Raw genomic sequence first — 23,430 nt, forward strand, 5'->3', positions numbered from 1 at the left:
ACAAAAATAGCTTACCATAAGTGAATGAATTTTTAAAAGCATTCACTAAATACTTTCCATATTCCAGGTGATAGGGATAATGAATGCCAGTTAGTACTGTCCCTGCCCTAAAGAAATATATATTCTAATAGGAGAGGCAGCACTTTTAAGGGAGTGGTTGCCATGGAAGGAAAGATTGGTATGCACAATTATAGAGATTTTGAATGGGTTGATTACCACACCCTTTCCAACAATAAGGGCTAGTATTGAATGGATTATTATTCACAGAACAAGAAGTGGAAAGCAAGAGTAAGAGTATGACAGGGCAGATGACAAAATACATATCAATTGGGGCATGGATTATGGTATAAGAATTCAAGGGAATATTATTGTGCCACATGATGAAATGTGCACATTTCATGTGCACATGATGAAAAGGGCAAATTCAGAGAAAAATGTAAATAAATAAATAAGGTGGGTTAGTAGAACCAGAAAAAAAACTTATACAACGAGTAGACAATGCCAATAACAAAAACAAATCTGAATTATATGAAATTGTAGCCAAAAAAATTGGTTCTGAAAAATAGTTAATATCTTTTGGATTGGGAGCAAGAAATGAAGATGAAACTGTGACAAAAAAGTTGTGGTGGTGGAAAGTAGAGATGGTAGGACAATTGTTGCACAGATCCATGCTATATGACTAGCTGCCTAATTGTTTTTCTCTATTTGATCCAACAAGTAAGTATAACATGAAGTATTTAAGCATATTTGTCTACTTCTGTCTGAAGCTGATAAAAATTATGCTACAGTTATATGACTAGAGATAATTCAATTACACCAAATTCAAAAGATGACACTGTTTTGCCTGTTGATGGGGGTTCAGAGATCATTTTAATTAGATAGATCCACAGATTGACACCCCCCCCCCCCCCGACAATGAACTTTAGAGAGAAATGTAGTTAAGGTCAATGAGACTCTGGTATTGTGACATTTAAAAGAGTGAGACCCATAAACTGTAATAGTTAAAATGGTTGAAGGCTATAAACTGTAGTGATTAAAATGGTGGAAGACTTAAATTGTGATAGATATAGAGTGGGTGAGTAAATTTGTGACCACAGAATATATGTTTTCACTACAGTGTCTTGTTTTAAATCAAATATAAGGTGGTTGCCAGGGGAATATTCCCAATTATGAATATACCCAAGTCAACTGGGTTTTATAGAGAATTTAATTAATAATACAATGAGGAATTAAGAGAGAGAGAAAGAGTAAGAAAAGAATAAGTTTGAAGGGCCTTAAGCCAACATGGCCTAGACCTGAGTCTTTAGAGAGAGATCAGTCAGTCCTTAATCACTCACCACAAGATCTGTCCAAGCAAGAATATAGACACCAGTTCAGCCATCCATCCTTCTCCAGAGAGAGATTCTTCTGACTGTCCTCAAGAGCCTCTCCCAAGAGACTCCTTAGAGACTGTTTTTCCAGAGCCTCCTCCTTAGAGTACTCTCCTTCTAACAGCCTCAACTCTAAGTTCACAACCCACTCATGCTTCTGACCCCACACCCTCAACTCTAAGTTCACACCCTACCCATACTTCTGATCCAAATGCCTCCACTTCTTACTTTACTGATTCCTCCAATCCTAACACCTCTGTATCCGTTCACACTTCTTCCTTGGCTCCTTCTTCTCACCCTACACATTCCACTTTAAGTTCACATTCCAACCTAAATTCACACCCTACCTCTGATCTTTCTAGCACTATGGGACAACAACAAACCCTTTCCCTCAGTGTGCCCAACTCTTCAATTTCTCCTCCTTACCCAACTGAGAATGGAGCAAGCAGCCTAGAAACAGGAGTACCAAATAATTCAGATAGCTTATTTCCTTTAAGGGAAGTACCCACTTTTAATAAAAATGGAAACTTGGTATCTGTAAGACATCATATACCTTTTAGCCCTGAAGATTTAAAAAAATTGAAGGAAGATATGACATCATTTGAGGACGAACCAATATTAATTATAAAAAAATTAGAGCCCATATTCAGAACTTTTGACCCCACTTGGTTGGATGTTGAGAATTTATTAGAAGCATTATTGACAAAGAGAGAGAAAAATAAAATCGTTTCTTTGGCTAATCAAAAACGAGGAAGAAGAGGACATTGTTGGCCAACTGAAGATCCACATTGGAACCCCAATGTTGAACTAGAGCACACAAAACTAAACCAGGTTAGAGAAGCATTATTGACAGCCATGAGAGCTTGCTCTGATAGACCTGAAAAATGGTCAAAATTTGAAAGAACCCGACAAGATATTGATGAAACACCCTCCCAGTTTATGGACAGACTTATTGACGTAGGGAATACATATATGGACCTTGATTTATCCAGAGAAAGAGACATTAGACAAATACATAGGCAATTCGTTGAGAATTGTTGTTCAGTGGTAAAAGACTACTTTAAAAATAGTTGTCCTAATTGGGACTCTATGGACCTTGAAGAATTGAGAAGAGTAGCAACCTATGTTTATAAGGCTCGTGTAAAAAGACCTGAGGAAGGCGATATATCAGTGGAAGATTTAAAGAAAGAAATTGAAATGTTAAAGAGACAATTGAAAAATAAGGGAGAGACTATAGCCCCTTTGTAGGAATTCACAAATAAATCAGTAACTTGCCACTTCTGTGAGAAGAAGGGCCACAAAATGATGGAATGTAGAACCTTTCTTAAGATGATTGGAAGAAATACACAGTCTAATAATAGCTTTAGAAATAATAACTATAGAAATGATGATAATGGTCATAGAAACCAGAACAACTATAGAAATGATAATGGTCATAGAAACCAGAATTTTAGAAATTTTAGAAATTATAATAATGACTATGGAAATAACTATAATGAATATAGAAATAAGAACTTTAGAAACCAAAATTATAGAAATAGGAATTGGGAAAATAATGACAATGATCCAAATGAAGAAAATGATAATACTCAACAACAATATATGAGAAATGATGCTTGTCCAAAAAATAGTCGAGGTGCCCTTCAGGGGGGTGCCCAAGGAACAACCCAAACACAATGAAGGTGATTCTTCTTAGACTCTATTGATTTTATTGATATTAATTAACCTTTTTCAGTTTTTTCTCCACTCCAAATAGTAGGAAAGGATGAACAAAGAACTAAAAAATATGATTGGAAAATTATGCACTGAGACACATTTAAAATGGCCTGAAATTCTCCCTCTGGCCCTATTTTATCTTAGAAGCAGGCCTAGAGAAGACTTACACATCTCACCATTTGAGATGCTTTTTGGACATCTGCCTATACAGGCTAAACCTTTTTCCCCGGAATATACCTCACTATTAGGGGGAGGTACTACTATTGCTTCCTATATACAGGAATTACAGCACAAACTACATGAACTTCATGAATCCGGAGCTGCAGTACAAGCCAGGCCACTAGATTTTTCTCTGCATGACCTGAACCCAGGAGACAAAGTTTATATTAAGAATTTCAAGCGAACTGGAGCAACTCAGCCTTCATGGGAAGGACCATTCCAAATATTGTTAACTACTCCAACATCCATAAAGATTGGAGAAAAAGAATCTTGGATTCATTGCTCGCATGTGAAGAAAGCATTTTCTGCTGAAACTGATTGACTGTATCCTATCATACACATTGGAGATAATAATCCATTGACAAGTGGATGCCGTTTTTTGAGAACACATTGAATTACTGCTTTTTCCTTATTTTTATTATTGCTTTTCTTTATTTTGATTAGAATATTTGATTTTTTCTCATTTCTTGTACTAAAGGTACATATAATTAATATAATATTTTTTTTCCTGCAGTAATAAAAGTTTAATATATATATTCTTGCTATAATATCAATATATACCTAAAAGCTTTAAACTATGGGAACCTGCCATTTATTGATAAAATATTATAGGACTGTGATTAATGTTTGTATCTGATTCCAGAAAAAGGGATAAAAAACAAGGAGCACAGACTTAACCTGAATAGTGCCAAAAAGAGCACAGAGGAAATACTAATGAGAGACTCGAGGTTGCGATGCTTGACATACGTTAAGTTGTAGGACTTCCTTGTATCTACACTTTTTGTGAAGTACTCATACAAGTACAAAATTTGACTATCATGCTGGCTCCCTATATCCCTGAGAATGACAAAAAGGTCAGAAGAGGGAATGATGCTTCCCTATCAAAATAGAATTCTAGATTTTTCCTTCTTCTATTATGGCAACTTCCTGTAGTCTTGGCTACAAATGACTAAGTGAAATATTACTACATTCTGTCCTATTGACTTTTGGGATAGAAATTACTTTAAATTGGACCTATACAAGGACATATTTTGAATTTTTTTCTTATGTTTTTGATTATTTTTCTCTTCTTTTGATAATTGACTCATACACCCCCATAACTCAACATTGCATTCTGAGCTGAATTGAATGTTTTTAACACCTATTTCAGGGGGGATTGTATTTTAATTTAAAATCCAAGAATTTTTTGATTTTTTTTTGTTTGAGATTGTATTTTTATGAAAATCCAAGAATTTTGATTTTGTTCTAGAAAATATCTTCAAGAAAGAAGCTTGAAACTTCTATATCCAGAGAATGAATTGTTGCAGAAAGATGATGGAAAACCTACACTACATCAAGAAGATCAAGAATGAACTTTGGATATGGTTGATTGAACTGAACTTTGATTGAACATTTATTGTAAATGTACACATTTATGCCAAAAGGGACTGCCCCTAATTTGGCTTTCTCTCAATGTGCCCAGCAAACATTGGTTTTGCTTTCTTTTCTTTTCTATTTCCTCCCTCACTATTCTAATTTCTCTGAGAAAATTGAATATTGTGTATATCTATAGTTAGAAGTGCATTTAGAACTACAAAATGATTATGTTAAATGATCAATGGGGAGATTAGTCTCCCAATGATCATCAGGGGGGGATTGTGAATCTTGAAATTTCTCAGACTTGTGAATGTTAAAAAATTCCCCATTGGGGGATTTTTCATTGGGACAATTCCCTATTGGGACCATACCCCATTTGGACAGTGAGAACTCTACTTAGATAAAAAATGTGAAGACCTCTACTCCACCCGTACTTAAGCCTGCTTTAGGGGAAAAAACTCCTTGCTGAACAATGAAAAATACTTAAACCCATACTTAAGCCATGCCTATTTTTAGAATTAATACAAAGGGGTGCTAAGTACCTATAAAGGTCAGGCAACTTGTGAACTTACAAGGAGCAAAGAGGAAAAAACTTACACAGAGATTCTAGCCTACTCAGGTGTGGATTACTAAAAGGATTAGTCTACTCAGGTGTGAATTCAGAATGGGCTGTCCTTTGGAAAACGTCTACTGTGATTGGTAGATGGAAGAACTTAGGGGAGGTGACATAGGAGAAAACCCCCGATATAAGAAGAAGGACAGTCTGTTGAAAGAAAGACAGTCTCTAGACAGTCTCTAAGGAGGCTGTTAGAAGGAGAGTGCTCTAAGGAGGCTCTGAAGAAACAGTCTCTAAGGAGACATTCAGATGGAGGCATTGAGCTGGTGGAAGTCAGTTGAGATGGAGCTGGCCTGGTGTCACTAGAATCCTTGTTTGGACAGATCTTGTGGTGAGTGATTAAGGACTGACTGATCTTTTCTCAAAGAGCTTAGGCCTGGGTTGGCCAGGACTGGCCAGGGCCAGCTTATCCCTTTCTCGTTATTCCCTCTTTTTCTCTCTTTCTCTCTTTCTTTAATTCCTCATTGTATTATTAATTAAAATCTCTATAAAACCCAGTTGACTTGGGTATATTTCATAATTGGGAATATTTCCCTGGTGACCACCTTATATATTGATTTAAAAACAAGACACTGTAGTGAAAACATATCTTTGTGGTCACACATTTACTCACCCACTCTTATATCTACTACAATTTAAGTCTTTCCACTATTTTAACTCACTACATTTATGGCCTTCAACTATTTTAATTATTATAGTATCTACAGCCAGCATTGCATTTCCTCAGAACTTTCACCATGTCAAGGAATGAACAAATTACCAAGATTCCTTTATAAGTGGCTAACTATGAACCCTGGTGAAGGAATGCCCGTTAATTGGGAAATAATTGGGAAATGGCTAGACAAGTTGTGATATATGATTGTAATGGAATAATGTCATGGCAAAAATAACTAACAGGATGATCATAAAAAAAAACCTGGAAAGATATACGTGAAGTGATACAAAATCAAGTGATCAGAATCAGGAGAATGTTATACACAGTAACAATAATAATGTATGATCACCAGCTGTGAATGAATTAAGTATTATCAATAAGGCAAGGATCCAGGATAGCTTTGAGGGACTCTTGATGAAAAAGTTTATCTACCACCATAGAAGGAACTGATGGAGTCTGAATGTAGATTGAAACATAGTATTTTCTTTTTTTTAATTAAATTAATTTATTTAGTCAATTTAGAGCATTATTCCTTGATTACAATAATCACATTATTTCCCTCCCTCTTCTCCACCCACCCTTCCTGCAGCCAACGTGCAATTTAACTGGATATCACTTGTGTCCTTGATCAGAAGCTATTTCCATGTTGTTGGTGTTTGCATTAGGATGTTCATTTAGAGTCTACCTCCCCAGTCATATCCCTTCACTTATGTATTCAAGTAGTTGTTCTTCTTCTGTGTTTCTACTCCCATGGTTTTTCCTCTGAATGTGGATAGTATTCTTTCTCACAGATCCCTCCAAGTTGTTCAGGATCAATGCATTGCCACTAATGGAGAAGTCCATTACATTCAATTGTACCACAGTGTATCAGTCTCTGTGTATAATGTTCTGTTTCTGCTCCACCCACTCTGCATCACTTCCTGGAGGTTGTTCCAGTCCCCATGGAATTCCTCCACTTTATTATTCTTTTGAGCACAATAGTATTCCATCACCAACATATACAACGATTTGTTCAGCCATTCCCCATTTGAAGGCATCCCCTCATTTTCCAATTTTTTTTTGCCACCACAAAGAGCACAGCTATGAATATTCTTGTACAGGTCTTTTTCCTTATTATCTTTTTGGGGTACAAACCCAGCAGTGTTATGGCTGGATCAAAGGGCAGACAGTCTTTTATCACCCTTTGGGCATAGTTCCAAATTGCCCTCCAGAATGGTTGGATCAATTCACAACTCCACCAGCAATGCATTAATGTCCCAACTTTGTCACATCTCCTCCAGCATTCATTACTTTCCTTTGCTGTCATGTTAGCCAATCTGCTAGGTGTGAGGTGATACCTCAGAGTTGTTTTGATTTGCATCTCTCTGATTATAAGAGATTTAGAACACTTTTTCATGGGCTTATTAATAGTTTTGATTTCTTTAACTGAAAATTGCCTATTCATGTCCCTTGCCCATTTGTCAATTGGAGAATGGCTTAGATTTTTTGTATAATTGGTTTAGTTCTTTATAAATTTGGGTAATTAGACCCTTGTCAGAGGTTTTTGTAATGAAGATTGTTTCCCAATTTGTTGCTTCCATTCTAATTTTGGATGCATTAGTTTTGTTTATACAAAACCTTTTTAATTTGATGTAATCAAAATAATTGATTTTGCATTTTCTGATTTTTTCCCTAGCTCTTGCTTGACTTTAAAGTCTTTCCTTTCCCAAAGATCTGACATGTATACTATTCTGTGTTCACCAAATTTGCTTATAGATTCCTTCTTTATATTCAGGTCATTCACCCATTCTGAGTTTCTCTTGGTGTTGGATGTGAGATGTTGATCCAAACCTAATCTCTCTCATACTGTCTTCCAATTTTCCCAGTAGTTTTTTTTTTATCAAATAGTGGGTTTTGGTCCCCAAAGCTGGGATCTTTGGACTTATCATAGACTATCTTGCTGAGGTCATTTACCCCAAGTCTATTCCACTGATCCTCCTTTCTTTCTCTTAGCCAGTACCAAATTGTTTTGATGTCTACTGCATTATAGTATAGTTTGAGATCTGGGACTGGAAGGCCTCCTTCCTTTGCATTTTTTTCATGATTTCCCTGGATATCCTTGATCTTTTGTTCCTCCAAATGAACTTTCTTATGGTTTTTTCTACTTCAGTAAAAAAGTTTTTTGATAGTTCAATGGATATGGCACTAAAAAGGTAAATTAATTTGTGTAGGATTGTCATTTTTATTATGTTAGCAAGTCCTACCCATGAGCAATCAATGTTTTTCCAATTGTTTAGATCTAATTTTAATTGTGTGGAGAGTGTTTTGTTGTTGTGTTCATATAGTTCCTGTGTTTGTCTCAGCAGATAGATTCCTAAGTATTTTATATTGTCTAGGGTGATTATAAATGGAATTACACTTTCTAATTCTTGCTGCTGAGATGTGTTGGAGATATATAGAAATGCTGATGACTTATGTGGGTTTATTTTGAATCCTGCAACTTTGCTAAAGTTGTTGATTATTCGCGCTAGCTTTTTGGTTGATTCTTTAGGATTTTTTAAGTAGACCATCATATCATCTGCAAAGAGTGATACCTTGGTCTCCTCACTGCCTATTTTAATACCTTCAATTTCTTTTTCTTCTCTAATTGCTACTGCTAGTGTGAAACATAGTATTTTTGACTTTATCTCTTTCATGAATTTTTTTCTTGTGTAAGTGATATGTCTTTCGCAACAAGATAAATATGGAAATATACATTGTGTGAGAGCACATGTAGAACCTATTTCATATTATGTACCATCTTGGGAAGGAGGGAAGAGAAGGAGGGAGGGAGAGAACATGGATTGCAAAATATCAGAAAACAGTTATTAAAATTGTATTTGCATAAAATTTTGGGGAAAAAAGAAACTGGAAAAAACAAACCATCATTGTTGGTGGTTAAACTAATAACAAAATTCCCTAAGTGATCAAATACCCCAAATCATCCCTTTAACCTTCAGGCTCTCTCTTAAAAGAATGGTCTCTGTAAAATTATGAAACAGGTATTATTTAAAAAAAACCTTGCAGAGCTATATATCTAGTCTCCAAGGATTATTATTCTCATAATGAGTATGACTAGGTATTACTGAACAAAACTGTATCGACAGGTGTAATAAGTATATACACTAATCATTATGTTTTAAAGTTCACCAAAGTACACAGTAAACAAGTCTGCAAGAAAAGTGACATTCTGTAATTACCTTTTCCTATCAAAAGAAAAACAATTCACAGAAATTTAATTAATACAGAAAGAGTCTATTTCCTATCTTAATTCTATCTTAATTGCAAAAGCAGATCAATTAGAATCAACAGAAACTAGTGCAGTCCTTATGCAATTTTAAGTTTCAACTAACAATTCCTTAGCCAGTAGGATCAATATAAAGAAGTGCTTAATAGATGGTGAATTAAATTTAATCATGAACATACCTTCTGAAGTTGTATATGCCACCTTCACCATCAGTGCCCCCACGAAGCAACCAAATCCATTAAATAGGGCCAAAAAATTCATGGAGATTCCTTGGACTCTTCTTGGAACGAGCTTATGTGATATTGTGGAATCTTTGGGAGGCAAGATAAAGGCAGAATTCAGGAAAGTTTGTACCCCCAGTACAGATATCACCTAAATTCTGTTGAATTAAATCCCATGTAAAAATATCTCAGTGGAGTTAAAATGGGGCAGTTAGGTGGCACAGTGGATAGAGTGCCAGACCTGGAGTCAGAAGATTCATCTTCCTGAGTTCAAATCTAGCCACATATACTTACCAGCTGTGTGACCCTGGGCAAGCCACTTAATCCTGTTTGCCCTTTCTCATCTGTAAAATAAAGTGAAGGAAATAGCAAGCCACTCCTGTATCTTTGCTATGAAAGCCCCTAATAGGGTAAAAAAGAACCGGATATAATTAAACCATCTTTGGAAGGCACAAATGGGGAGTAGGTTATGTGAAGTTTGCTTCTAAGCAGTAAACCATTTAACTATTATTTGTCAAAGTCTACAAAGATTAAAACCAGCAGAACATCATTTTGTCAGGCTATGAGAAGTTGGTTAGTTAATAGGAATCTTACGATAGTCAGGAAATCTGTTAAAATGGTGATTTATGATAAAGTTTTTCACTGCTGTAGGCAATCTTCTGTTCCCCATTCTAGCACTATTCTACTCTGATTCCATTTATATTAAGTTAAATATGTAAACTGAATATTTTTTACAAAACCAAATAAACAAATATTTATTGAGCCTCTACTGCAAGCAAGGAACTGTGTCAGAATAGGTTGTTTAAAAAATTGTTGACTTCATTACTTATCTGGAGTTAGTGCAAAATGATAGGGATGCCATGAATCTTTAGAATGATCACTTTCCCCCAACATTATTAAAGTAACTATTTGTCTCAGAGTCCCAGAGTTTAAGGAGGAAAATGAAAACCAAGGCATGAAGCATTTCTCTCTTCTGGCCCCCTTCTTTTTACTTTCTCCCTCCTGCTGGTCCCTTGCTTTTGACCTACCTTTAGCCAACATGAGGTGAAGCATTGGATAGACTTGCAGTCCGTAGACTTGGTATCAAGGACTCCAGAGTTCAAATCCTGCCTATTCAAGCTTTTCACTGACTCTCTCATGAATCTCTACCACAGCCTGTTCACAGTTGAGAACCCAAACAAATCACAAAGAAATTTGGTACTTTTGAATCAAGAGTAAGACACTTTAAGGTAGTGTAAGATAAGACAGATGAAATAAAAAAAATCTTAAAAGTAAAGGGCTGCCATTTATAGGAAGGCAGGGATTAAAGTGCATTTTGTGGGGGGAGGTAGATCTTAACTTTAGTCTGTCCCAGCCCTATTCCTTTTTGGGGATTTCAAATAGGCAGAGACCACAAAAAAAAGGGAAAGAAAAATAAAAACTTAACAGTGAGTCGAAAAGCATTTATTAAGTGCTTGCCATGTGCCAGAAACGACACTAAGAACAGGTAATAGAAATATAGGCGGAAAAGAATGACAGTCTATATCCTCGAGGAATTTATAATCTAATGGGAAGGAGGAAGAAAATATATAAAAGGAAGATGAAAATGGAGAAGTGTGAAGGGGTTGAATGTATCTAGCGCCAGGGCATGGAAGAGAAGTCCAGAGTTCCACCTGATGAGAAATGGAGATTAAAGTACCTTGAAACCCCAGTGTTAGACTGCATTTAAAATATCTGCTGGAATGTCTTCTCTGTTTCTCTGTCTCTCTCTTTCCTTTCTGTCATCTTTTTCTCTGTCCCTCTGTAGTTGTCAGTTTGTAGCCTGACATTGTGCTAACAAAAATTAAAAATCCAAATACTCCCTGCCAAGCCTCTGTTTCTTAAGTTTTCCCAAAAATTTCCCAAGCTCTAGGAATCTTTTCTTTCCAGGTGAGTGGAATTTAAAACTGTCCAACTGAACTATAATTTCAAACTTCAGGAAGTTAAGCTTAGGAAACCTTCCTCTGTCTGCACATTGTCATTCTCCTTTAAAATCCTTAATTTCTCTCTCCCACCCCAAGCCCTGCATCTGTTATTTTTCTATCTCTTTGCTCTCCTCTTTTCCCTTTCATTTTATATACTATTGGTATGCATGTATGTGTATTATGTATGTACATTTAGAATAAGTGGGAATAAAATTTTGAGAGTGACATAAATTCAGAGCAGGTTGCAGCTGACATTTAAAAATGATATCAATTAAACTATCAGTTTTCTTATCTTTTGACATAATGTAAGTTCCTTGAGGGCAGGGACTATTTCATATTTTGTTTTTGTATTTCCAGAATTTAAGAGTATGTAATAAACATTTGTGGATTGATTGTTGGCCATTGTAATTTCCTTTCTTCACTTTTCCCAATTTAGATTTTCAACTTATTTTTGTTGATTTCATATAAAAAATATATCTGTACTTGCTTTTTACTTTCTAATATATATTTACACATATAACTATCCCCTTATGTTTTCTTGTGAAGTAGCTTAATATTTTCACTTTACTTTGTGTCCTGAATATGTGTATATATATATATGTGTGTATATATATATATATATATATATATATATATATATACATATATGTATCTGCAATGCATTTGCCTTCAATTCAACTTCCAAAAAGCACACAACATATGGAGCCACAGGATTTTTTTTTGGATAGTACTTAGCACAGCATTTGGTAATCAGGCACTTAATAATTTGTTGTCTGTCATTTTCAGTTATGTCTGGATGTGACCCCATTCAAAGTTGGTAAAGATACTAGAGTGTTTTGTCACTTCCTTCTCCAACTCATTTGACAAATAAGGAAACAGAGTTAAGTGAGGTGTTCAGTGTCAATCAAAAAGCAAATGTCTGAGGCCAGATTTGAATTTAGGAAGATGTCTTCAGAGTCTTAATCAACTGCTTTATCACTGGGCCACCTAGCTGCCCTCTCTTAATAATACTATAAATATATTTTGCTGATAATGATGTAATGATATGAGATAATATGAAGAAATGCTTTGAACTTTTTATAGGAAAAAAAACAACATAAATTCAAGGCTCTTTTATGTAATTTCATTCCAAATCATGGAAGAAAACCTGTGTTAATATGAAGAATGTATAAGTAAGATAAATTAAAAGAGACTAAAGAAGTTTTGGAAATAAATAAAATAAAATAATGGATTTTGTTATCTATAAATTCAGGAATACAAATAATTGTCTAAGTAGTGTTATTTCTTTCATTGTAAAAAAAAGTAGAATTTTCAGTCCATTATTACTCTGATAGTTAATTATTAATATGGTGCTTTTCTCTTGCTGGAATTAATGCACTTTACTAGCTCTTTACCTGCTGCTTAATACCTCTTTTGTGTCATTTTAGTAGTTTTGAAAGTTTCCATTTTCCTTTTATAGTACTTGGTGTTTTAAGACCAAGAATCTTTATTTTGACCCTTTTCAATGTCCATCATTTTCTAGTCTTCTAACTAAGTGATTACCATACTGATTATTTTTTGGACCAAAGATGTTTCTTTTGTCTCATTTTCTTACCTGCGGGCATGGAACAAACCAACCACTATTTAAAAGTACCTTTATTTTTCTACTAAGTTATACACACATATTTATAAGAAGAATATACCTGAATTCTTGCCCACCTGCCCATAACTGCAAAAATGTGTTTACAGGTGGTGGTTGACTACTAACAGATGTTTCATCACCATATAATCTCACAAAACAAAATATATTGTTATAATAACCTTCTTAAACTACCTGATACTGAAGGTCTTCTAAATTTCATTTGCTCTTTCAGGGAGATGGAAGTCTTTCTCTTGATGAAATTCAGAATCATGTCAAAGGCTTAGCTGCTGATAGATATGCATAATAAAGGTAGGAATGATGTCTAAGTAGAAGGAGAATATTGACTTCCCCTCCTTACCTTTCACTCTGGAATAAAATTTATTCAATAGATCAGAGAGAATTTTGGGAACATTTTACCCTAAGTTAAATAATTACCTGACACTGAATGATTTTATTTCACATGAAGATGTAGGGAATAAATAAAAGTATCTAATGTTAGTTTGGGAACATTTTGCCTGTTTTTTTGTTAGTTAAATGTAGAACTGATAATTAAAGAATTATGAGCTTGCCCTTATCAAGGTGATGTTCTAGATGCTCTATCCTACCCATAAGCAGAGATGACTTGGGTGGCTTTGAAGAAAAAAGCAGAAGATATCTGGATGCACTTCTCAGTCTAGACTATGGGACCAGCAGAGGGAGATGCTGATAGAGAAGCAGAGACAGATCATGAGAGCAACATGGCAGCAGAGATTTCCTGCACAGCATTTTACTAGACCAGGAGAAATCAACAGTCATGTGCCCCACAGTCATATGATCTCCAGTGGGTCACTGACCGAGGAAGTGACCTTCTATCAAAGATATAGGGCAGGACCCTCTTGATTCAATACCATGGACCCTGAGAAAGGGGTTGGTTGGTTCTTTGTTCATTTAATCAGAATCAGATTCCATCTTGGTGGTTTGCAACATGGATAGATATTATATTACCTTTCCATATCCACTATGAATAGGCATTGCATCTCTTCTGAAGAGATGGAGCTGAGAATGAAAACAATGCTAGGCTTGATTTGACCAGAAATAGGAGCCAGGACTCCCTAAATTTTTTTTTTTTACTTTTGATATTCCTTCCTGTCATTCTCTTTCTTTAGAGCTGTGAAGAGAGAAGGGGTCTGGTTTCTCTTCAAGTCTTACTTGTTTCCATTTTTCTATTAGCTGAAAAAGGGACAAAAATCTGGTGGCTCTGCTCCTACCATTGCTTCAGGGACTGTGGATGCCAGTCCTCACTTCTATATCACTTCTGCCAGATATTTTTCCCCTTCATACTGAATGTTGCTGGAGAAGAGAATCGTTCTAATGGTCTACTAAAAATTAGTGTTATCTATCCTCAAAGTGACTCTCACAACTATTAAACAAAATTTTCTCCTCAGCTTCTTTGTTGGCTCTCTATCTCAGTTCTTATTTCAATGGTTCTAAACTCTTTTTTTTTCTTTTCTCAAGCCCCACCTCCCCCTTCCTCAGATGTTGGAGTTTCCTTTATAGAGAAAATTGAGGCCATTTGCTATCAGCTTCCTCTTCTTACTTCATACCTTAAAATCCATCTGCTTTATTTATCTGCTCTACCTTTATTATTTTTTTGGGGGAGAGATGGCCCTTCTTGCTAAAGCAAACCCCTTTTCTTGGGCCCTGACACTATCTCTTTCTGCCCTCTCCAAGAGCATAACTCATTGATATTTTCCTCTTTTTCTTTCATTTTCAAATTTTCTGACTCTCACTATTAACTGGCTCTTTTCTTAAAGCCTATAAACAGGATAAGGTTTCCCTCCTTTAAAAATACCATTTGCCATATAATCCCTTCAGACTATCACTATATATCTATCTTCCTTTTTTACTTTAAAACTTATAATAATAATGATTGTATAGGGCTACAAAGCTTGTAGAGGACTTCTGGAGTTCCAACATAGGTTCTGAACTGCAGAGAAATATGTGTTAATTAAGTTCATTAGGAAATAGGGTTAGTTAGTGAAATTTATTGATAGATCCATTAGATAGATGAGTGAGTTGGGGTTTCTTTAAATCTGAATGGAATCTCAGAGATGATTGATGGGAGAGAATTTCTCCAAGGAGGTTTGGGAAAGACAGTTGGACAAATGACTCTTTTGTGCTGAATTGATTCAAGGAAGGTTGTCCAAAGAATGTCTCTGTGTTTTTGGAAATTCTTGATGAATTCACATCTTGAAAAACCATCTTATCAAGCCAGAGAAGATTGTTGGGTGCAGTACCAGTACTTGCCCCAATAGGTGGCAGCAAAGTCTGACCTCATAAGATGGTTTTTCAGGATGTGAATATTTTGGACAACCTTCCTTGAACCAGGTTAGCACAAAAGAGAGTGGTTCATCCAACTGTCTTTCCCAAAACTCCTTAGGAAAATTCTCTTCCATCAATCATCAAATTCCATTCAGATTTAAAGAAATCCTAATTCACTCATCTCTCTAATGGATCTATCAATAAATTTTGCTAATTAGCCCCATTTCCTAATGAACTCTTAATTAATTAACACATATTTCTCTACAGAACTCAGGTCTTACTCCATATCTGACACTACAACTACTGCAGAACTTTTAGATAGAATTGTCCACAGTCTCTGACTTCATTTTCTCATCAGCTTCAGAGTCTTTTGCAAAGTGGCTTCTAATCCTACCACTAGAATGAATTTACTCTCTACATAGTTGCCAATCTCTTAACAGATAAATCTAATAGCCTTTTATCAGTCCTCATTCACTTTGTCCTATTTGCAACTTTTGATATACACCTTTCTCCTATAGACTTTTTTCTTCTTTCCATGGAACTACTTTTTTACTGATTCTCCCTTTCCCTTCCTGTTTTCTTTCTTGGCCATCTTTTCTGGCTCATTATCTATCTCCATATCTCTTAACATGGATGTCCTCTAGGTTTTTGTCTTGAGCCATGCTTTCTTCTTTCTTTTTTAATCTATTCCTTCCTTTTGTGGCTTTATATACTCATATAGTTTTAAAAATCATAGCTAAGAAGATGATTCCAAAATCCATAAGTCAAGTCTTAACCCCAGTTGAACTTCACTTGGCACTGTCAACCATGTATTCCACATTTCTTGATGATCTTCTAGACATTTTAATGTCATTATGTTTGAAAGAAAATTATTTCTTTTTTTCAGCAAACCTGCTCCTCTTCTAATTATTCATATTTCTATTGAGGGAACCATCATTCTCTCAGTCATGTAGAATTCATAACATTTGGATCATTCTTGACTTGTTTCATTCATTGACCCCTCCATCTAATTAGCTGCCAAGTTTTGTTTTATCTATCTCTACAACATCACTTTTATCTACCCTTCTCTCTCTGCTCCTTTCTAATTCAGACTCTCATTGCTTCTTTCCTGGATTATTGCAATGACTTGTAACTAGTCTCCTTCAGTCTTTTTCATCCTCCAAAGCTGCAAAATAATATTCTGAAGGGATGGGTCCACATTCATTCATTGACAAAAACTGTCAATATCTCCCTTCCCTCTATGAGATGAAAAACTTTAGGCTAGCATTTAAGGTCCTTCACCATCTGGTTCCCACCAATGTTTTCAACCTCATTTTATGCTTCCCTTCTTACAAATTCTACATTCCTTGAACTCAAATATTTTATCCATTGCCTTCATATACTTGCCATTCTACATATCTGGCACTTCCTCCCCATCTCCACCTCTTAGATTCCTTGTCTTTCTTTAATAGTTCATTTGCCACTTTCTTTGTGAATGAAGGCAAAGCAAAGTTGAGTTTTAAAAGAAAGGGAAATTTAGACCTAAGAATATAACATTCGGTTATGTTGTCCTAAACTAATATTGAATATGATATAATATTTTTTGATTTATATATACATATATATAAACTGAAGGATTATCTTCTACATAGAGATATTGTTAGCTGTATTCTTTTTTTTCTTTTTTAAATTTAAGATGGCATTTTCCTATCTTAGTTAAGCTAGAAATGTAGAGGGTTCTCACAGGGCCAGTCTGATAGGGAAACTTTGATCTGAACTGTTTCCAATTTATATTGATTCATCCCTCCTAAAGCATCCTGATTCCCCTTTCCTAATGCATGGGGTATGTTTGTGAGTGTGTGAGACCATATTAGTGCTGAACTTAGAATGAACACCTGATTGTTGTTCATAATTCCTATACAGATATTCATCAAAGTGTCATGAGATCTTAACAGTAGAATATTGAATTCATGAAGATGAACAATCTAGATAACTAAGCTACCCAAGACTTTTTATTGAGTTTAGTTTTGAATTTTATATCTAATTTCTGAGATGTCACTAATTCTATGCAAGAGTTCAAACATTGTTGACAATACTGAATTATCTGAATCATATACATATATATATATATTGCATTCCATTTTGCTTGTGTAGATATCACTAAAGCACCTTCTTTTAGAATTGTTGGTGAAAAAGACACAAAGAGATAGTTATCCTTAAAAGGAGAATTTTTTCTTCAAAACATTTTTTTTCCTTGTTGGGTTTCTGGCCTAATGTTTAGTGCTTTAATTCAGTTGGTACAGCTTTCATTCTGCATAGTTCTGATAGCATCAATCATGGTTCTATATGTGACAAAGCAACAAAAATAAATTAAATACTTTTAAATGCAGGTGATAAATAGATTTGTGAAAAATAGCCAGAGGGTAAAGAGATAACCATTTAATTGTTCTTATTAGCTTGATGTTATTCTTCATGAGAATTCAATAGGTTCTAACATTACTTGATGACACATTTACTTACAGGCTGGATTTACTAGAGCTTCAGCCACACCAAGTAAAATGTACTGAGGGGCCAGTTGGAGACAAGGCATGGAAGAAACTGGAAGTATTTTGCCCGAAAGAATTTGCTCCACAAAAGGGAAGTTTTTTCTATGTATCTCAGAGAAGCCAGCTCCCATCACAGACAAAGCAGCAGAAAGGTTACCAGCAACTGGGGAAAACAAATAAAAGAATAAAAACAAAACTTCCTAGAAACAGGTATTTACTAAAAAGCAATAATATTCTTAGTTAAAAATATTTCAAATCATTCACTATTAGAGAAATAGGTATTAAAGTAGCTCTGAGGTTTTGCGACATTTCTAGTAGACTGGCAAAAGTGACAAAGAGGAAAAACGACATTGTGGAAGATCTCTGAGAAAATGGGCATATTAATACACTATTAGAGCTATAAATTGGAATAGCTATTCTAGAAAGCAATTTATAACTATGACCCAAATATCACTAAATTGTGTTTACCTTTTGACCCTGTGATATCTCTAATAGACATATACCTCAAAAGAGATCAAAGATAGAATAAGGAGGCTCATATGTACCAAAATATTTGTAGCTGCTTGTTTTTTTTATAGCAAAGAATTGGAAAGTAAGAAGGTATTCATTAGCTGGGGAATGATGGAATGAATTATGGTATATGAATGCAATACAATATTACATTGTAGAAATGAAAAGAATGAGTTTAGAGGAACCTAGGAAAACTGCTTATGAACTTGGTAAAATGAGCCAAATTAGAACTATTTATACAATAATAAAAGCAATGTGAAGATAAGCAATTAAAAGTCTAAGAGCTCTACAGTAATCAAGCATGATTCCAAAGGACTAGAGATAATGGATGCTACCTACCTATACCACCCACACAGAGAGGATATGTACCCAAGATGCAGAATGACCTAGAACTTTGAATGTGGGCAATGTACAAATTTATTTTGTTTGACTACGCATATTTTTAGAAGGTCTTTCTCTTTTTAAAATTAGAGGTGGGAGGGAAAAATTAATTCTTGTTAATTGAAAAAATAAATATATGAAGAAAATGTGATAGTTTAATTTAAAAAATGAAAAGTGTGTCATTTCAAAAACTTAGTTTCTTTGAAAATAAAATAAGCTCCTAAAGGAACATCATTAGTTTTTCAGTCTGATGTACGCACACACACACACACACACACACACACACACACACACACACACACCCTGTGTTTCAATTTTTTTTAAATGTCTAAGAAATCGACTCTGTTTTTGAGGATTTTAAAGAGAAATTCACATTTATAAAGGTAGATGGATGGATAGATCTTATCTCATTTGACACAAAATATTATCTACATTTTTCAAAGAGGAAGAAGCTGAAATTTATATTGATTGTGTTTGCCCAAATTCACAAAGCTAGGCTTCCTGATTTACAACTGGGAATTCTGGATTGGGACAAATTCATTTGAGTAGGTTAGGATAATCCATGAGATTTCTTCTATCTTATAGTTATCCTAAACCTTTCTTCAGACCAAATGTGGCACAGAGACATGTCCTCTTTTTTATAGTAACTCCTGCACTTTAAGGATTCAGGGTCCCAATTTTCTCTGTGAGAAAACATTTGCCAGCAGATGCTTTTCTACCTACCACAAGAAGTCCTAGAGGGTGAAGAGCTCTCAACTATCACTGGAAGGCTTATAATAAAAATAAGATCTATATTTGTCATCATTTCCTTCTGCCCTGAGCAACCCTATGCCTCTTTTTAAAGAGTCAAAGCTTTTGCATATTGGGAAGGACATCCTCTCTTCTGAGAAGCCTACTCTTTACCCCTATAGAGAAGAGGACTTCTACAAAATTGGATGTATTTCCAACTGACCCTGGAAACACTTGACCTGTCATGAAGGATCCTGGAATTCTCAATTCTCCTGGGCAAGATTATGGTTAAAAAACTGTTGTCCTGCCATGGATTTCTGAATTTTTTTTCTCTCTTTCCTATACTGACCTCTTTTTTTCTTCTAAGTGTTGTATTTAGTTTGTTGGAGTAAGAGAACATTAGGGAATATGACCATCATTTGTTTCTTATCCTGGGACTGCACTGGGGACCTGGAATTTACTTCCCATTCTTCTTGGGAGGGAAACTATCACTCACTAGACACCTGTTCTATAGTAGATAGCTTTGACCTAGGCAAACTATGGTGACTCCATCCTAATAATGGTTCTGGAGATGGTAAAGTTCCTTTGGCCTCAAATTTCATGTCCTTTTCCTTTTTTTTAATAATTGGATACTTACTGTTATTTTCACTCTTTCATACTATTCTATTGGAAGCATAGGATTGTCATTGTAGATAAAGTGCTATAAGAGAGCTAATTATTACAAAAATCAAGGGAAAGAAAATCCTAATGTTAAAATTTTGCAATTCTTATTTCCATTTTAAATTATATTCCTAAATGATGACAAATTCCTTTACTAAAGACATAGTAATTTATTGATTGTTAATATTTATTAAATATATTCTAATTTCCCCTTTCTCTGTCACTCTGTTTTTTTGTCTTCTCCATTACCCACCAGTTGGTGGTCAAGGCAATAAGGTGTTTTTTAAGCCCCTGGTGATGGTCCTAATATCCCTTCTTTTTAGATTTGACAAAAAATGGAGTTAGATACTAAAAAGAAAAAAAAATCGCTATTCATTCCTAACCCATGAACTGAGATAATCTAGTAATGAAAAGAATGATTAATAACAATATATGTAAATATATTTCTAGAGTTAAGAGAGAAAAGCACTTGAGGCCAAAGTGAACTAATTCCAGGAAAGGGGGATTTATGTCACTCTTACAAAATATTACTTAAACAATGCATGAAAATGACATCACCATTAAAATATGTATGCCTCACAATGCTTTCCTTAAGACCTTTATTTAGTTAACAGCTGGGCTTCTTAAAAAAATCTAAACTTGGGGATTTTCTTATTGTTTATATCAAGTTAAATCATTGTATGAATGGGTTCATCCTTGCTTTAACTCTGAATTTATTGGAATTCTTCTAATATTTCTCCATTGAAATAATGTTACTATTGTTTTTAGATGTCTACTTCAGATAATATTAAAGAAGAGCCCTGCTATGTCTGTGATTTCTTTTTTTTTTTAAACCCCTACCCTCTGTCTTGGAGTCAATACTGTGTATTGGCTCCAAGGCAGAAGAGCGGTAAGGGCTAGGCAATGGGGGTCAAGTGACTTGCCCAGGGTCACACAGCTAGGAAGTGGCTGAGGCTGGATTTGAACCTAGGACCTCCCGTCTCTAGGCCTGGTTCTCAATCCACTGAGCTACCCAGCTGCCCCCTGTGATTTCTTTTTTTAGGATTTTAATTTGTCATAAATGAATCCTCTTTTTTTCCCAAAAAATTATGTATTAATTACATTATCATGAAGTTTTATTATTCTTTTTATGTTATCAATTATGCTAAATTTTTCTGATATTGATTTTGAATCCAAGGTAAAAATTTGTTTTAGTCATAAGAAATATTTTTGAATATGTTTACTTTTTTTGAATATATGCTGCTAAAACTGTATTAAAATTTATATGAATATTCATTTGCTATTTAAAGCTGGAACAAATCTTTCCATTCAGTCTTCTCATTTTACAAATGATAAAACTGAGGCCCATAGAGGCTAACTGACATCCCTAAGATTATACAGTTAATAATTGGAATTTTGGAACTCAGGCCATTTAACCTGGCCCAAATTCATTACTCTTCCTATTGCATAGAGGCAGTCAAAGCATAATGAAGAGTTTGTATGATTTGGAGTTCCCAAGATAAAGGGTCAAAGACCTAGCTGTGCAATATAATAGATGTCTCATCACTGACAAATCACTTAACCTCTCAGTGGCCCAGGCAATTCTTTAAGACCACAAGGTACAGAATAGGTATCATTGTATAGGTAGTTTCCATCTCAGACACTTTCTTTACCAGGGGAATAACATCTGGAACAACAACAAAAATGGTGCACTAATGATATTGACTTAATTTTATTCTTATACTATATCCTCACTTCATTTGGGAATCAAGAATATATTTGATTCGTAAAAGGGATTTTATGTAGTATCTTTTTCTATATAATTGAGTATAATTGTTAAAATCATTATAAAATCAATTTCTTTTCTAAGCTCCACTCTAACATTTTTTAATTATAGAGTTGAACTTGGATTCTCAAAGGCTATGCAAAAGGAACAAAAGCTCCTCAGGTTTATAATTCCTTATGACTCTGACCAAAAACAAAACAAAAAAAAATAACTGACTGCTTTCTCAGATCAGCCTAGCTAAATATAGAGAGAATCACTGTCAGTAATTTTAACCAAGTGGTCACAAATTCTTTAGCCATTATGACCAATGAATGATGCATCCCCAGGAACCTAGACACACTTCCCCCACAATGCATATATTAACAGTGGAAAGAACTGGCCCACCTAGGAAGCATGTATGGAAATGCACACCCATAAGAAATATGTGACCAGAACCCATACAGTGAAGGGGGGTGGGATTCATTTCTCCAATGTTACAGTGCCTGACACAGTGACAATATAAAATACACCAAAGCTAAGACTGCCTGTCTTCTTGACTTCTAATGTACCTTGTCCCCAACAAACATTCACTTAATTCCTGGGATATTGAATTTTAACTGGAACAAAAGTTAAAGGAATATTTTAAGGTTATTGTCCTATAGTCAAATATATCACTGACTTTACTGAGTATAATCAGCCTCTTGGACTCTGTATCACACTATAATATAGTTTGTTAGTTAATTTACTGCAAATATGGGTATAGGTGAGAATGATGAAAATACATTTGGTTTAGTACTCGCAAATTAAAAATGCCAAAGACTTGTAGATTTTATGAATGCCTTATACATCATGCATACTTCTCTGAGAAAAGACCTGGAAGGCATTAGACAAAGAAAATACCAAATAACATCATAGAAAATTAAACTGATTATATTTTTAACAGATAGAATTGATTATTACTAATTAGTAGGCATTCCTCAGTAAGCTATATGTATGTGTACAATCAGAGAAATGACTTGTTAGGGAAAATATTAAAATTAATGCAAAACTGAAAGAAGAAAAGTAAAAAAATACATAGTATAACAATTCCAACATGATCTACTTAAATGAGATGTTGGTGTTAAAAAATGAGAAACAGATGAAATTACATCAATGCTTATAATGACTTTGCATAGAAGTTTAACTGATAAAAGTAAATTTCTATAATAAGGAAACCAAAGAACTCTGAAACTACCTTAGTAAGAAAACACTTGACCTACTTGACAATTAAAGTTTTGAGTATTAAATTTATTTTAAAGAAATTTTAGAGGAGGATGGAAGGTTATCTGCATCACAACTTCATAAAACAGAAACAAATGAAGGAGAATGAAACAGTTAAAGAAATTTTGGCTTTGAACTCAACTGATAATGTAGTTCCAAGAACATTTAAAGATGAAACTTGAAGATTATTTCTAGGTGGAAGCTTTTTTCAAGATTTAAAAAAAATAACAAAGGTCATTAAGGACAGTGAAATCACCACAAATAGATTCTAATATCATGGTCTCTGATGTGTTTAAAAAAGAAGTGGAAATTTCACTTTAGAAAATAAGTATGAAAAA

At 34.6% G+C, this 23,430-nt stretch overlaps 1 protein-coding gene across 1 annotated transcript in view; it reads right to left on the reverse strand.

The window, feature by feature from the left end:
* SLC15A5 (solute carrier family 15 member 5) overlaps window positions 1-23,430 on the reverse strand; it is a 146,416-nt gene that overhangs the window by 43,023 nt on the left and 79,963 nt on the right. Inside the window, exons 6-7 of the mRNA XM_056800650.1 lie at window positions 17,783-17,971; window positions 9,377-9,508 (exon numbers count right to left, since the gene is read on the reverse strand). Of these exons, the coding sequence (XP_056656628.1) occupies window positions 9,377-9,508; window positions 17,783-17,971 (321 nt within the window). The remainder of the gene's footprint in view (window positions 1-9,376; window positions 9,509-17,782; window positions 17,972-23,430) is intronic.

The sequence above is a fragment of the Monodelphis domestica genome, chromosome 5 (assembly GCF_027887165.1).
Source record: "Monodelphis domestica isolate mMonDom1 chromosome 5, mMonDom1.pri, whole genome shotgun sequence".
NCBI lineage: Eukaryota > Metazoa > Chordata > Mammalia > Didelphimorphia > Didelphidae > Monodelphis > Monodelphis domestica.